Source organism: Carassius auratus, chromosome 31 (assembly GCF_003368295.1).
Source record: "Carassius auratus strain Wakin chromosome 31, ASM336829v1, whole genome shotgun sequence".
NCBI classification, from domain to species: Eukaryota; Metazoa; Chordata; class Actinopteri; order Cypriniformes; family Cyprinidae; genus Carassius; species Carassius auratus.
The window spans coordinates 20,491,683-20,506,737 of record NC_039273.1 but is presented as its reverse complement, the minus strand read 5'-3'; the positions used below and the strand labels follow the sequence as shown (position 1 = coordinate 20,506,737).

At 40.5% G+C, this 15,055-nt stretch overlaps 1 protein-coding gene across 1 annotated transcript in view; it reads left to right on the top strand.

Annotated features, from left to right (window-relative positions):
• LOC113050778 (acid-sensing ion channel 4-B-like) overlaps window positions 1-14,049 on the top strand; it is a 39,334-nt gene extending 25,285 nt beyond the window's left edge. Inside the window, exons 3-10 of the mRNA XM_026214071.1 lie at window positions 230-357; window positions 620-773; window positions 1,043-1,096; window positions 3,395-3,548; window positions 5,187-5,278; window positions 7,932-8,011; window positions 12,182-12,361; window positions 12,453-14,049. Of these exons, the coding sequence (XP_026069856.1) occupies window positions 230-357; window positions 620-773; window positions 1,043-1,096; window positions 3,395-3,548; window positions 5,187-5,278; window positions 7,932-8,011; window positions 12,182-12,361; window positions 12,453-12,554 (944 nt within the window). The 3' untranslated portion in view covers window positions 12,555-14,049. The remainder of the gene's footprint in view (window positions 1-229; window positions 358-619; window positions 774-1,042; window positions 1,097-3,394; window positions 3,549-5,186; window positions 5,279-7,931; window positions 8,012-12,181; window positions 12,362-12,452) is intronic.
• The last annotated feature ends 1,006 nt before the right edge of the window (window positions 14,050-15,055 follow it).

Here is a 15,055-nt window from a genome sequence, read left to right as displayed (position 1 = left end):
AAATTAGAAAATATTTTAAAACCTTAAATCTGTATTTTATGACCACTTATACTTTTATTTATTTAGCACACAATCATGCAATAATATACAGTTCTATATTATCTTTTGCATAATAGACCCCAAAATATTGATCAGGACTCCAACATGAAGGGGATTCGCTCCAATTCACCTTCAAAAGAAATATAACGTCTGTCACACTATTTTACCCATACAATCTGTCCATTTTCAGATGAGACGACATTGGAGGCAGGTATTCGGGTTCAGATTCACAGTCAGAATGAACCCCCGTACATCCACCAGCTAGGATTTGGGGTCTCTCCAGGATTCCAGACTTTTGTTTCCTGTCAGGAACAGAGGGTAGGCTTGACTTGGGTAAAATGCATACAAACTAAGGTAATGGTAAGGTCTGAATTCAAATGCAAGCTGTTCTAAACTTGAATTCCAGACATTTTAAAATACGAGCTAATTTACAACAAGTCAAAAAGATTTCAAGGCTGACTGGGATATATTCTAATTGTGACTGCATGTGCTAAGAATTTCACAGCCATAGAGTGCACTCAGGCAGACAAAGAAGAAGAGACACACAGACTTTTTCTCTAAATGTCTACTGTTTTTGAAGGTAACATACCTGCCACAGCCGTGGGGAAACTGTCGGGCTTCGTCTGAGCCTGTGATCCCAGGATATGACACATACAGCATCAGCGCTTGCAGACTGCACTGTGAGAGCACACAGGTGCAGAGAGAGTGCAACTGCAGGATGGTGCATATGCCAGGTGCGTGCAGTAGTATGTGAGTGGGAGAGTTGTCATAAAAACTGTCTGTATGAGTAAGAACAAATATGCCGTATTGGTACTTGTCACGACACCACACAGCTCCTCTGTAAAATCGTTCTTAAAGCTGCTGACAGATTGAAAGCTGCATCCCAACATTCCTTGTTTCCCTGTCGAGACAGTGGCTTTCTTGGAAACACTTTATGTAGCAGGCTTCTGTAAATATACAAGCCCCCTAACTGATGTGTTGGTTATCAAATATCTCTCTTCAGGTGATGCTGATATCTGTTCACCCAGCAAAATCAAGTGTGTTAACAAGGCGTTAGGTAAGGTCATCACAGACATCTTAAACACATAACTATTGTAATGCTGATTGATTGATCAACTCAGTTAATACATTTAAAGGGATAGTTCACCATAAAATTTAAATCCTGTCCTTATTTACTCACCCTCATGTTGTTATAAACATGTATGATTTTCCTTCTTCTGTGGAAGATGTTTTAAAGAACTGCCAGTGATGTAGATGAATTGTGTGAATGGTTTATGTATTGATTATTCATCTAAAAATTATTATATTCAAATGTCAAATCACTGTGGAATTTAACTGAATATAATATGCAGGTTACAGTATATTGATTTTAGTTTAACATCTGCTGAAAGTTTTACATACTGTAACTGGGACTTTTTAGACAGATCCCAGTGCAAGTTTTATTAACACAAAGGCGTAGTTGAACAGGCAAGGTCAAGATCCAGCATACAGGGTAATCCAATGCAATGGCAAAAGAGTAATCCAAAAGAACAGGCAAGGGTCATAATCCAAGTGAGCAGTTCAAAGTAACAAATACCCAAAACAATGAAATAGGGTAATGACAATAGCAAATGAAAATGCTTGGAAGAGTCTGCAACAGCAAAATAATGCTCTCTCTCTCTCTTGTCCGGAGGCTCTTGAAGTGCCTCCCGGAGGGCAGGAGGTTAAACAGTCCGTGGTCAGGATGAGAGGAGTCCTTAAGAATGCTGCGAGCTCGACGTAGACAGCGTTTTCTCTGGATGTCCTCAATAGCAGGAAGTGTAGTCCCTGTGATGCTTTGGGCAGTTTTCACCACCCTCTGCAATGTATTGCAGTCAGCAACTGTGGTTCCCATTCCAGACTGTAATACAACTGGTCAGGATGTTCTCGATCACACACAGATAGAAGTTCACCAGGATGGCTGAAGACAACCGGTTCTTCTTTAATGTCCTAAGAAAGAAGAGGCACTAGTGAGCCTTCATGACCAGGCTGGAGGTGTTTGTGGTCCAGGACAGTTCCTCTGAGATGGTGGTTTCCAGGAAGCTGGAGACACGTTCAACAGCCATCCTGTTAATGTGTATGGAGTCATGCATGCTTCCTTTCTTCTTCCTGAAGTCCACAATGAGCTCCTTTGTCTTACTGGTATTAAGGAGCAGGTTGTTGTCAGTGCACCATGCGGCCAGGTGCTGAACCTCCTCCCTCTCATCATTGTCTCTGATGAGGCCAATCACCGAGGTGTCATCTGCAAACATAATGATGAAGTTGGATCCATGCACAGGTTTGCAGTCGTGGGTGTAGCGGGAGTAGAGGAATGGGCTCGGCACACAGCCCTGTGGTACGCCATTGTTACGTGTGATGGTGGTGGAGCAGGTGTGGCCTGACCTAACATGTTGAGGTCTGTTAGTCAGAAAGTCCTTAATTCAGTTGCAGAGGGAGGTGTTAATATCCAGGTCTCCAAGTTTTCTGGTCAAATTGGAGGGAATGACTGAAATGCTGAGCTGAAGTCAACAAACAAAATCCGTGCATATGTGTTGTTATTGTCCACGTGTGTGAGTACAGCACTGTGCAGCACTGTGCATACTGCATCCTCTATGCTCCTATTGCTAAGGTAGGCAAAATGGTGTGGGTCCAGTGTGGGAGGCAGTCCTTGAGGTGTGCAAGTCCGTCTCCTTGCTGTCACTATTGAAGCGAGCATGAAAGTAATTTAACTTGTCAAGGAAGAAGACATCTGTGACCATTGGAGTGGAGTTGCTTGGCTTGTAGTCACTGATGACCTGGATGCCCTGCCACATGGGTCGGTGGTTCGTTCATAGCAAGCTTAGCATTAGAATCCTGTGGAATATAGGCTGCAGTTATAATGGTGGAAGTGAACTTTAGAGGATCTCATGGGCATTCCAGCTTGGGATCCTGACACATACTCAGAACTATGGAAAAAATAATGATTAATGACAGATTTCTTTATAATTTTTCCATAAAAATAAATACTAAAGAAAAAAAAAGAATTCTGTACAACCTCATGTTTCAAAAGTCAGTTTAAAGGTAAGAACTTTTAGAATGCTGATACTCGAGTACATTTTTGTAAATAGTATCTGTACTTTTATTTTTACACCCGTGGTAAATAATGTCAGTAAATAATAGTGATTTGTTTATTTATTTTTAACAGTGATTATACACAACTTCACTTATTTGAAGTAATTGGGGATTTAAAAACTTACTATTGTATTCTAAACTACGGAACACCGAGAGCTTCATTATTGAGGATAACTATAACACCATTCATTGCAGTTCTTGTCCTCAGTAAATATAATTCATCAATATTTCCTGTGCACTTCTGCAGCTTTACTCCAGAAGAGCACAGGTGACTCATGCCCCTGCGAGACACCCTGTAATTTCACTCGCTATGGAAAAGAGCTCTCTATGGTTAAAATCCCCAGCAGGGGCTCCGCTCGCTACCTTTCTCGCAAATACCAAAAATCGGAGGAATACATCAGGTAAGTCTTATGAAAAACGGCCACACATGCACACAGTCTCATGGGGTAGTTTTCATTCTGCTGCTGAACATTTTGAACATTATAGTTTATGCCCTCAGACCGACCAGAGAGGAAACAGACCCAGCATTTCTTTCATAGGAAACTAAATATGCTTCTGCAAGGATACCTACACAGCATATTTTATTTATTTATTTATTATTATTATTTTTGCAAAACCTGCTTCTCTCACAAATTCTGTCATCATTTTTAATAACTATAGCATTTATATAGGATTCCTATTGGATTCCTATTGTCTTTGCAGGTTTTTTTTCTGTCAGTTATATATTGGGATGCAAAATGTAATTGTGATCTTCCATTCATTGGCTCAATAATAGAAAAATAAATTAATAGACTGATCTATAATTACATTCTTTGGTTTCCACTAATTATTTTTTTTAAAGGGGGGGTGAAATGCTTGTTTTCACTCAATATCCTGTTAATCTTGAGTACCTATAGAGTAGTACTGCATCCTTCATAACTCCAAAAAGTCTTTATTTTTATTATATTTATAAGAGAAAGATAGTCTGTACCGATTTTTCCCGGAAAAACACGAGCGCCTAGAGGCGTGATGTGTGGGCGGAGCTAAAGAATCACGAGCGACAGTAGGCTTTTGAGTTGAGAGCATGTGGAAGCTGTGACACAGATCCAGAGGCTGAAATTTAACAAGAGCAGCATCAGCAAAGGCGGTATGCTATGTGGTATGTACTGAAACTGTATATATTTGCTTAGCGGTTTTGGAAAATGACTAAGTTCCACTTTATGTGGTTTTTTTTTTTTTTTTTTTTTTTTTTTTAAGCTGTACATGTGGAAAGTGCAGTTTGATGACAACATCGCATGTTGTTTAGTTGATGTGCTTACGCGCTGATAGCTAAGTTAACAACACAACAGAGATATTTGAAGCAGTTTTACTCACCGCATGTGGTTCCAACACACAATCGTGACCCTTTTCCGTTGGGACTGCATTATACTTAAGAAATAAAGATGTGCAATCCGAAATGCAGGGAACAAACAAAAGCACTTGCACAACTCCGTTGATGCTCTGTTAAAATAAACTCCATCCACTGGTCCCTTAATGCTGTTTCTCTTTTGGTAATCTGTGCAGGGTTGTCTTGCCCTGGCAACCAAAAACACACTTCTTTTGTGACTTTTCGCGACGCTCTCGCTCTGATCAGGCTGTGCTCAGCCTCTCTCTGCTCTGCTATACGGGAGCGCGCGCTCTTCCGGCAGAAGAGCGCGCACTTAGGACCCATATAAGGAAATTCCGCTCCATCTAACGTTACACAGAGCCATCCTCAAAAAACTTTCCGAAACTTGTGACAAACCGGAAGAGGTTTTTTTGGAACAAAAATGCTCCTTCAAACGTACAACTTAATTTTTGAAACTTTGTCCATGTTTAGCATGGGAATCCAACTCTTTAACAGTGTAAAAAACTCAGTATGCATGAAATAGCATTTCACCCCCCCTTTAACAATTTTTGGTGCTAATCCTTTTCTTTCCGTAATACAAAAATAATGGGCTCATTTCTATACTGTTTGCAGTATTAAATCTATACCCAATGCAGGGAATTAAAACATTTTTATTAAACTTTCTATTGTGCAGAGACAACTTTCTCATCTTGGATATTTTCTTTGAGGCCCTTAATTATGAGACAATTGAACAGAAGAAAGCGTACGACATCGCTGGTCTGTTAGGTAGGTTTCCAATCCCCACACACTATAAACAGCTGTACAGCATCTGTTATGGTCATCATCCCTCTCAAAAAAGTATTAAAGGGATAGTTCACCCAGAAATGAAAATTGGGTCCCTTTCTTATGGACAACAAAAGAGATGTTTTTTCACATGAAAGACAATTTTTTTATAGGTGTGGAATGTACAGGCTGCACTTTGAGAATTTTGCCAATTCGCCAATTTTTCAATCCGTTCTCACTCCCTAAGGGCCCGATAAATGTCACAGGTCCAAAACTTTTGCACATCATGGTACTGATGCTAAAGCACTCTTTTTTTTTTTTGCAATAAGTCACATTGGTTTTTGAGTGAGAAACAATTTAACATTTCAATACTAATATAAGAATGAGAATTTCATCTCATCTCGGAAACATCTCGGGTTCCGAGAGGGAACAAGACGCTGCGTCCTCTAGCGGAAACTCAGGGATTGACTACAGCAGGAATGGTCTCTGAAGCATGAATGTGTTTAAATTGAATTTATTCCTGTAATCAAAGCTACATTTTCAGAATCCAGTCTTACTCCAAGTGTAACAATATACACTATACCATTCAAAAGCTTTGAGTCAGTATATATAGAAATTAAAACTTTTATTTAGCACACACATGATGATAAATAAAAGTTATTAATACATTAAATGTTACAAACAATGCTGTTCTTTCAATTTATCAAAAAAAACTGAAAAAATATTCTCAGCTCTTTTCAACATTATTAATAATAATAATAATAATAATAATACTAATAATGTTTTTTTTTTTTTTTTTTTGTAGAAAATCTGAATATTAGAAGAATTTCTGAAGGATCGTGTGACTGGAGTAATGATGATAAAAATTCAGCATTGAAAGTCAGCTTTGATTATTCTTAAAATAAACTGTTTAACTGCACTTGCAAGTGAATCTCAAATTATTTTGTGGGATAATTAAATATATTCTAAATAAACTTCAAGCATAAAAATATATACATTTATTTTTTTGTCATATTCTTTCTTGTTACTCTTCCCTCTCAGTAACACACCTGACTGAAAGCTCCTTATGCAGCTCATTATGTGGTCCTTTGTCTTCTCAGGTGTAAATCACAGTAATATTCATGATAGTTGATGCCTACTCGCATATGCGTATTAGAAATTTTTTATCAATCTATTGTTTTCTGTGAGTGAGTAAACAAGATGATTTTCACATAATTTTGAAGCAAAAATTCTATGCTACAAGCTGTAGGTTTGACAGTCTTGTGAACAAATGTTCTGTATGTGTTTTATGACCTTATTTCAGCGACTAACTAATTTCAGTTTTTCACTAACCATGCATAAATGTTGTTTTTTCCAAAACACAATCATGTACATACATGCTATTTATATATTATTGTAGTCCAGTTTGTACCGAACACAGTGTTTTCAGACTTTAGCCATGTGTAAGTTTATAAGCAAGTGAAAAAAGCACAAAAGTCAGGGCATGTCAAAACTTCTGGCCCCCAAAACCCCCTTAGACCTCAGATGGTTAAAAACCCTGGAAAGAGGAGTAGTCACTGAGCTATAAAACCGCTATCCTCAGATAACTATCCTCCAAATGTCCTAACTGAAGATTGCCAAGACCACAGAGAGTGGGCTATCTACTTAAAATCCTGACAGGGGAGACAGCACAGTCTAGGCAAGGGCCTCAAGGATACAGCTATATAAATGCCCTAATAAGGGGAGTAGTCATGGAGCTGAAACTCAGCTATCCTCGAATAGCACTTTCCTCAGACAAGGCTTAAGATTGCTCAGAGCTCTATGCATGGCAAGGGTAAGGAAACAAGGAAACTGCCAGCACGACAAATACCCTGAAATCAGGGGAGGCAGCCTAGCACAAAAGAAGGAACCAAAGGGGGGCATCTAAAAAACCATAGAAAACGGGGAGGAAGCCCAGCTGGCCCAGCCTTATCTATCCAAGCTGGAAACATAGCGATCCTCAAAACAGCTAAGTTTCTAAAAGCAATGGGCCATCTACTTGAAACCATACAGGGGAGACAGCTCAAAGCATAGAGGGACTACTTGAGAGGGCTTGTGCCAAGAGGAACTAAACCTAGTCATAAAAGCCAGGCTGGATGCCCTTTTATACTTCGGGGTGCCCACCTGTGACGTCAGGAGCTATGTGAGTTAATAAAATTAGAGTTGTTTCACATGTACTACACAACGCAAGTTCCCTAGAAGGGGAACTATATGCTGGGTAAAAGATTTTTTCATTCCATATTATTTTGGGAGATGTATCAGATGTATTGGGAGTGAGAATGTGTTTTAATTTTTTTTTTATGGATGTCAATGGAGGACAGATTTCAATATACCGATTTCAGTATGCTGACTTCTGAAAGAGAACAGCTGAACATATTTTGAATTGATAATAAATATAAAAATAAATATATTTAAATCTTAACTGTGGTTTTGATAATATTTTTTATTTCTGATGTTATTGTTTTGACTAACACATGTTCTGAATGGTAATTAAAAAATTTAGTCTGCAAATAAAAAAAAAAATGTCAAACCCTGATTAGTTTGCAAATTAATACTTTAGAAAATAGATGATTAAAACAGAAGAAAGACTTATTATTATTATTATTTTTGTTTATTGATGTTTGGTTTCCATTTACAGGAGATATTGGTGGACAGATGGGGCTCTTCATTGGGGCCAGTATTCTTACTGTACTGGAAATACTTGACTATATATATGAGGTATCTTAACTTCATTGTGAAATGACAGTTCCCTTTCAGTCGGTCACTCTCGATGCCACGTCGGTGACTGACGAATATGGGATATCGCTTCGATAGACCAATCTACTTCGAGTGTAAACTAAACGAGCCAATGCACATTGGCATGCAATTATTGCATCCAGCTGCCACTGATCACCAGTGTTGGGAGTAACGCGTTACAAAAGTAATGCATTACAGTAATTTATTACTTTTTCCTGTAACGTAGTAGTGTAAGGCATTACTAATTCATTTTCAGTAATATTTTACTCGGTACATTTTCAGCAAAGCGTGCGTTACAAAAAAATAAATAAATAAATAAAATATTTGCGAGACCACGAGATTTCATTAATCTCCCTCTTGTTGGTGTTACTTTGTTATTGCGTGACATAGTCCAGTGAAGGCGGGTTTTACAGGAGTGGCGCAAGGCGTGATTTCTGCCCCTGCTGTGCTCGCGAGTCGCGCTTGCCAGTGGAAAAGCGGCTAATGAAGATGGCAGAAGACGACTGTACATTCACGAGGTGGTCAGCAGTTAGGCTATGCTAAGCCTATATGTTCAGTTCTGTGGACTAAAATGACTGAGGCAAAGGGGTTGGTCCTCCAATTGCACTTTATACTTGAGAAAGCACAGCCTAAGCTATGTTCATCATGTGCACTTTGTGCATGACAGTTTTGTGTTGTGAACCTCTTGAATTCAAAGAGAATAAAGTAAAACAAATGTGCATCTTGTCATGGCATTTGAGTTTACTTATGTTGTGTCTTATATTAATAGACCCAAGCTATTCACGGATATTGCCAGATAATAATTTTACCTCTACCATACTTTTAACAGACTTTAATCATTTGTGATTTTGTCTGTCATCCTTTTTTTGTCTCGAGTCACTTTGCCAATTATATATATTGTTAGTAGCCTGGACAGCCCACAGTCATAATGGAACATCAAATTGTCTTCTACTGGATGTAAAATGCTCTGTATTACATTTTGTCAATTTAGAATTTTAAGTTCTACCTTGTAGTTATTTTCGTGAAAGTAACTCAAAAGTAATACAGGAGTAATGTAATGTATTACAATTCTGAGACAGTAATATTGTAAGGTAAAGTATTTCATTTAAATAACAGTAATAAGTAATCTATAATGTATTACAGTTAGGAAGTAACTTGCACAACACTGCTGATCACTGCGTGAGTATAAGAGGGCAGCAGGTGCAATGCATACCAGCTTTTCGCTTTGGAGCCGAGCGTTAGTATCGCTCTGCTCAACTGTGTCTGCTGTAAACTACATGTTCAGCACGCTCTTGGAAGCTTCGTGTGTTGGTGAGACGGCGCTTCAGCGGCGGTCGTTCCTGTGTCTAGTGGATTGCACACTTCAGGCTGCACTACCCCTGTTGTGTTGCAAACGGCCAATTCCCCTGTGCGCCTCAGCACTAAAAGAGAATTTCCTAAAGAGCAAATTTCTCTAAAAGAGCTTCACGGATCGTCCTTATAAGGATGCCGTTTCAGCCGTGCATTTCTGGGTGCGGTCATTACCTGGCAACGGGTGATGGTCACGATCCCTGCCTCACGTGTCTGGGCGTCGAGCACGCTGAGGTGGCTTTCGTGGATGAGTCATGTTCTCACTGCGGGAATATGACCATCTCGGAGCTGCAAACCAGGCTCCGCTACCTTCAGGGGGGCGGAGTCCCGCGGCCGCAATCTGGGGCTCGTTCTGGTGGCCGACAGACAAGAACCAATTCCGGCAGTAGCGCGAGTGGTTTGAGGTTCACAGTGGTGGCAAACCCCACAGGGAACCAACCCTCTGGGGACCCTCTACTCCTCTAGCACCTCCGCTCCAGTGGAGCAACCCACGGAACGCGCTGGGCCCTCTTCAAGGAGCGTACCAGCGGTATCCAGTGGGACTCCCCCAGACCAGATGTCGATCTCAGCATCGGAGGGAGAGCTGTGGGATGACGATTCGGCTACCCTACCGTCCTCTGGGATGGTGACAAAGCCTGAGTCGGATCCCGAAGTGGCAGCTATGCTTTCCCGGGCCGCCGTTTCACCCGTGCATTTCTGGGTGCGGTTGTTACCTGGCAACGGGTGATGGTCACGATCGCTGCCTCACGTTTCTGGGCGTCGAGCACGCTGAGGTGGCTTTCGTGGATGAGTCATGTTCTCACTGCGGGAATATTACCATCTCGGAGCTGCAAACCAGGCTCCGGTACCTTCAAGGGGGCGTTCTGGCGGCCAACAGACGAGAACCACTTCCGGCAGTAGCGCGGTTGGTTTGAGGGTCACAGTGGTGGCAAACCCCCCAGGGAACCAACCCTCTGGGGACCTCCACCCCTCTAGCACCTCCGATCCAGTGGCATCCACCTGCATCTGTTTGCTGCTCCAGAGACCTCTCACTGCCAGGTTTTCTACTCCCTGACTGAGGGAACTCTCGGCACGGATGCACTGGCACACAACTGGCCGCGGGACCTACGCAAGTATGCGTTTCCCCCAGTGAGCCTTCTCGCACAGACATTGTGCAAAGTCTGGGAGGACGAGGAGCAAGTCTTGCTAGTAGCGCCATATTGGCCTACTCGGACCTGGTTCCCCGAACTAGTGCTCCTCTTGACAGCCCCTCCTTGGCCGGTTCCAAGGAGGCATTTACTGACTCAGAGACAGGGCACCATTTGGCATACGCGTCCAGACCTTTGGAAACTCCATGTTTGGTCCCTGGACGGGACGCGGAGGTTCTAGGTGACCTACCCCAAGAGGTAGTGAACACCATCACTTCGGCAAGAGCACCGTCTACGAGACACGCCTATGCCTTGAATTGGAACCTGTTCGTTGAGTGGTGTTGTTCTTGCCGAGAAAGACCCCCGAAGATGCCCGATTGCAGTCGTGCTATCCTTTCTGCAGCAAGGCGGCTGAGCGAAGGCTGTCTCCCTCCACCCTCAAAGTCCAGGTTGCCGCTATTGCTGCGTACCATGACCCCGTGAATGGGAAGTCTATGGGTAAGCATGACCTCATCATCAGGTTCCTTAGAGGGGCCAGGAGGTTAAATCCATCCCGGCCCCCCTGTATACCCTCTTGAGACCTGTCTCTAGTGCTTAAATCACTACAGCAGGGCCCATTCGAGCCTTTGCAATCAGTTGAGCTAAAGTGTCTTTCATTGAAAACTCTGAGAGGCACTGAGAGGCCCTGGTTAGTTTCGGCTTGCTAAAACTGCTCCAGAGTGTCCGTACTGTAGACCCTGTTGAGATCCTCCATCACCCTAGGCATCTGGACGCGGCGGAACGTCCGTCGCCAGGCCTTCATGATGAATCCGTGAGAACCATGGAAGGCTGGGTTCCATATTGAGACCTAAGTGGTACTCATATGTGTATAGTCCACGGTATATCCTTAGAGCCCGTGTTTCCCTGGCAGACTTCTGCCTTCCCAAGAGGGTTTTAATCACCTCAAATTTCTCCTTATACTCCTGAACGGATGCTATATGTGTATTTGCCTCCGAGATCTCCTTCGGGAAGGATGGGGCTTCCGCGGCGTCCCAGCTCCAAGCGGACCGGGTACATTTTCCCAGTGTTATCCAATCTCACCCAGTGAGGTAGTGCTTTGACAATGGTGAGTGGATCTACTTGTTCTGAGCCCCGGCCTACACCTAATAGGGGCGCAGGCGGCTTGCACAGGGCACTGGAAGGGGCAGCACCCAATGGCGCTTTGATAGGGATCGTGGTCGTGGTCGTGGTCGTGGACGTGGCGTTGAGAGTGACCAACTGAAAGGGAACGTCTCGGTTATGTATGGTAACCCTCCTTCCCTGAAGGAGAGAACGCAGACGCCACGTCCCATCGCCATGGTTGCTGTACTGCCGCTGAGCTGCCGGGTTCCCTGCTCGGCTCCTCAGCGAAAAACTGGTATGCATTGCACCTGCTGCCCTCTTATACTCACGCAGTGATCAGCGGCAGCTGGATGCAATAATTGCATGCAAATGTGCATTGGCTCGTTTAGTTTACACTTGAAGTAGATTGGTCTATCGAAGCGATATCCCATATTCGTCGGTCACCATTCCCTCCTTCAGGGAACGAGGGTTACCATACGTAACCGGACGTTCTATGACATTCACATAAACAGATTATCATAACACACAAACATATCTTGTCCTTTCAGTCTGCTTTTAATCTTTATCTCTGTAGGTGGTCAAATGCAAAATCAAGCAACTCCTGAAACCTAAAAAGATTCAGAAAAAACAAAACCAAAGGAACTTGATTCAAGAGCAGGTTCAGAGAACAAAGAACATGCGAGAACTGAACCTGCGAACACAGCTGGCAGATAGAACCATAGCTACTGTAAGATTTGAAGAAGTCAAAGTCAAGGTGAGTCGGAGAAAAAGAGAGATTTTTGGTGGCTTTTACACATTGCACCTTATAACTGATGACGCACATCTTGTGATTGGTTTGTCAACAGGAAGCCAATGAAGTGGCTCAACTCCACAGTGCACATCCAACTTCAATATTACCAAATCATCACAATGCACAAGCAGTTGTACAGCAGGACTTGGCTTGTTAAAGGATGCCTATTCTTCTCTGTGTTTAATTTTCATATCACTGAACTTTGAAATTGGGATTCTGAATGGACCCTGCGAACTGAAATACAATTTCTTTTTATTTTTCCCACTTATAAAAGCTAAAGCCAAAGCTTAATCCATGGCCTCATGTGAAACCTGCTCAAACCAGTCAAACCATCACTGGTCTCATTGTTCAGGTCAATACCAGATGAAGAAATCACACAATGTGATTCACATGTGCTTTTGTAGATTTTTTTTCCCCATCTGGGTTGTTCTATTATGGACTTCAAAGAAGAAAAGACCAGAGAGGATCAGATTTGATCAGAATGTTGCATTTCACATTAATTAACTATTTGTCAGGACAAATAAGAACTAAATGGAAGTTATAAGGAAAACAGAGAAATGAAGCAAACATACAGCTGTTGCTGAGTGCAGAAAAATTGGTTTCTAGGCGATTCAGTGTTTGCATAATTTCACCTTTTCACGTTTCTTAATAACATAATGAGACTTCTCAGTAGGAGAACAGCTAAAATATACCACTTGCTTATCTGTAGGAGTAAGTGTTTGGTTGGTTTTTTTTTGTGCGTTTTTTTTTTTTTTTTGGTCTTATGTAACTTCTTCATTTTGCTATAGTCCTTATAATGAAAAAATCTGACTCTAGGTTTGAAACATGGAAAACATCACACAAGAGCACACACTGTTAATAAATAAAATAAATTAAGGTAAAATAAAAAAATATAAACTTCTTTATATGAATATAAAAAGGTAGGTGGTATATGTATATATTTTTTTAAATACACACACATTCAAATACAAATAGAAACATTTAAAATTGTAGTAACATTTTGATGAATATACACAATTTCCATCTGGTCATAAATATTAAAAATAAAGATAAATCAGTCAATCAATCTGAAAAGGACTAAAATAATGACTACAGCTGAGTTCTCCTTCTTCTTTGTAATTTCATGCCTTGAATAATGTATTGGAGACTGGTTTTAAGCCAGAGCCTTCTGACTGAATATGCAGAATTTCTACAATTAACATTGTACATGAGGACAATATTTCAAGGAGAAAATAAATCTGCTTTTACTGCCATGATGCCATCTAGTGGGACTAACTGATTACTGTGGAAGTATTTGGCTAATAAAAGTTTATTTTTTATTTTTTTAACAATATTACATGGGTGGGCTAAAAGACTTTTTAAGCTCTTCATCTGTAACTTTTCTGTTAGCAGCAGCACGGCGCTCACAGTAAACATCTGCAGTGTGATGCACTTTAACTCTTTAGCTGCCCTGCAGAGAACAGGAAATCATTTACTTTGTGGCTCAGCAGCAGAAGAAGTACATCATTCCATTAACGTAATCCTGGTTTCTGGACGCCCACTTATTTTATGCTGGATCCAAACAGCATGTTCAAGTCTGTGTGAATTACTGATGCTTTATTTTCAGGTCACTGCTTTTTTGCGTAAATGTCGAAAATTAAACACCTAGACTGTCCTGATAGACATCATTATTGTTTGTCACGATTGGATCCATCCATGAATTTTCTGAACTCTGAACTTTTCTTAACTGTGTAATTGAGTTGACCAATGAAAGCTGTTTGGCTTTGTATTTAACTGGTTTGCTTCCAAAAATTTTAAACCACTAACTGATTTCTAGTTTACAGCAGTTAGTCTACAAATAGAAAATATTTATATTTTTTATGAAATCGTGTGGTTTAGTTATTTTAATTGGTCTGAATCGACAATGATTTTGCATTAATTTACATTTTAATTAAAGTTTTCTTGAAATAAAAATGTATATTTACAGAAATAGAAAAAATTGTAAAGAAAAAAAAAGTCAAAACAGAAAAAGCTTATCAAGCTTTATCATTTCTGACTGCATTTACAGTACAACTAAAACACTGTCTTATTTTTGTGTCCCTGTAAAATGAATCTTGTGTCAATGGGCCACAGATGTATTATGTGAGACGTGGTTCAGAGTATCTACATCTACCATTCAAAAGTTTGGGGCAGGTAAGATTTTTTTTTTATTTTTTAAAATGTTTTTAAAAGATTCTTATGCTCACCAAGCCTGTATATTTTTATATTTATAAAATATTTTTAAATACAATTTATATGACAGCAAAGCTACCAGTACATTTTCAGAAGCCACTACTCCAATCTTCAGTATCACATGATCCTTCAGAAATCACTATATGCTGATTTAGTGATCAAGAAAAAAATCTTATTATTATGAATGTTGAAAACAACTATGCTGCAAACATGATAATTTTTCAGGATTTTTCGACAAAAAGAAAATAGAGCAAATAGCAGCATTTATTTACAAATGTAGTATTTTCTATTACTGCCGATTTGATCAATTTTATGCATCCTTGCTGAATAAATGCATTAATTTCTTTACATTTTTTAATTTTGACTTTTAAAATTTCAGCAGTCATGCATATTAGCAGTTTAAGTCATGCAAAAAACAGAATTCAATCAGATCAGGCTAAGAGCGCA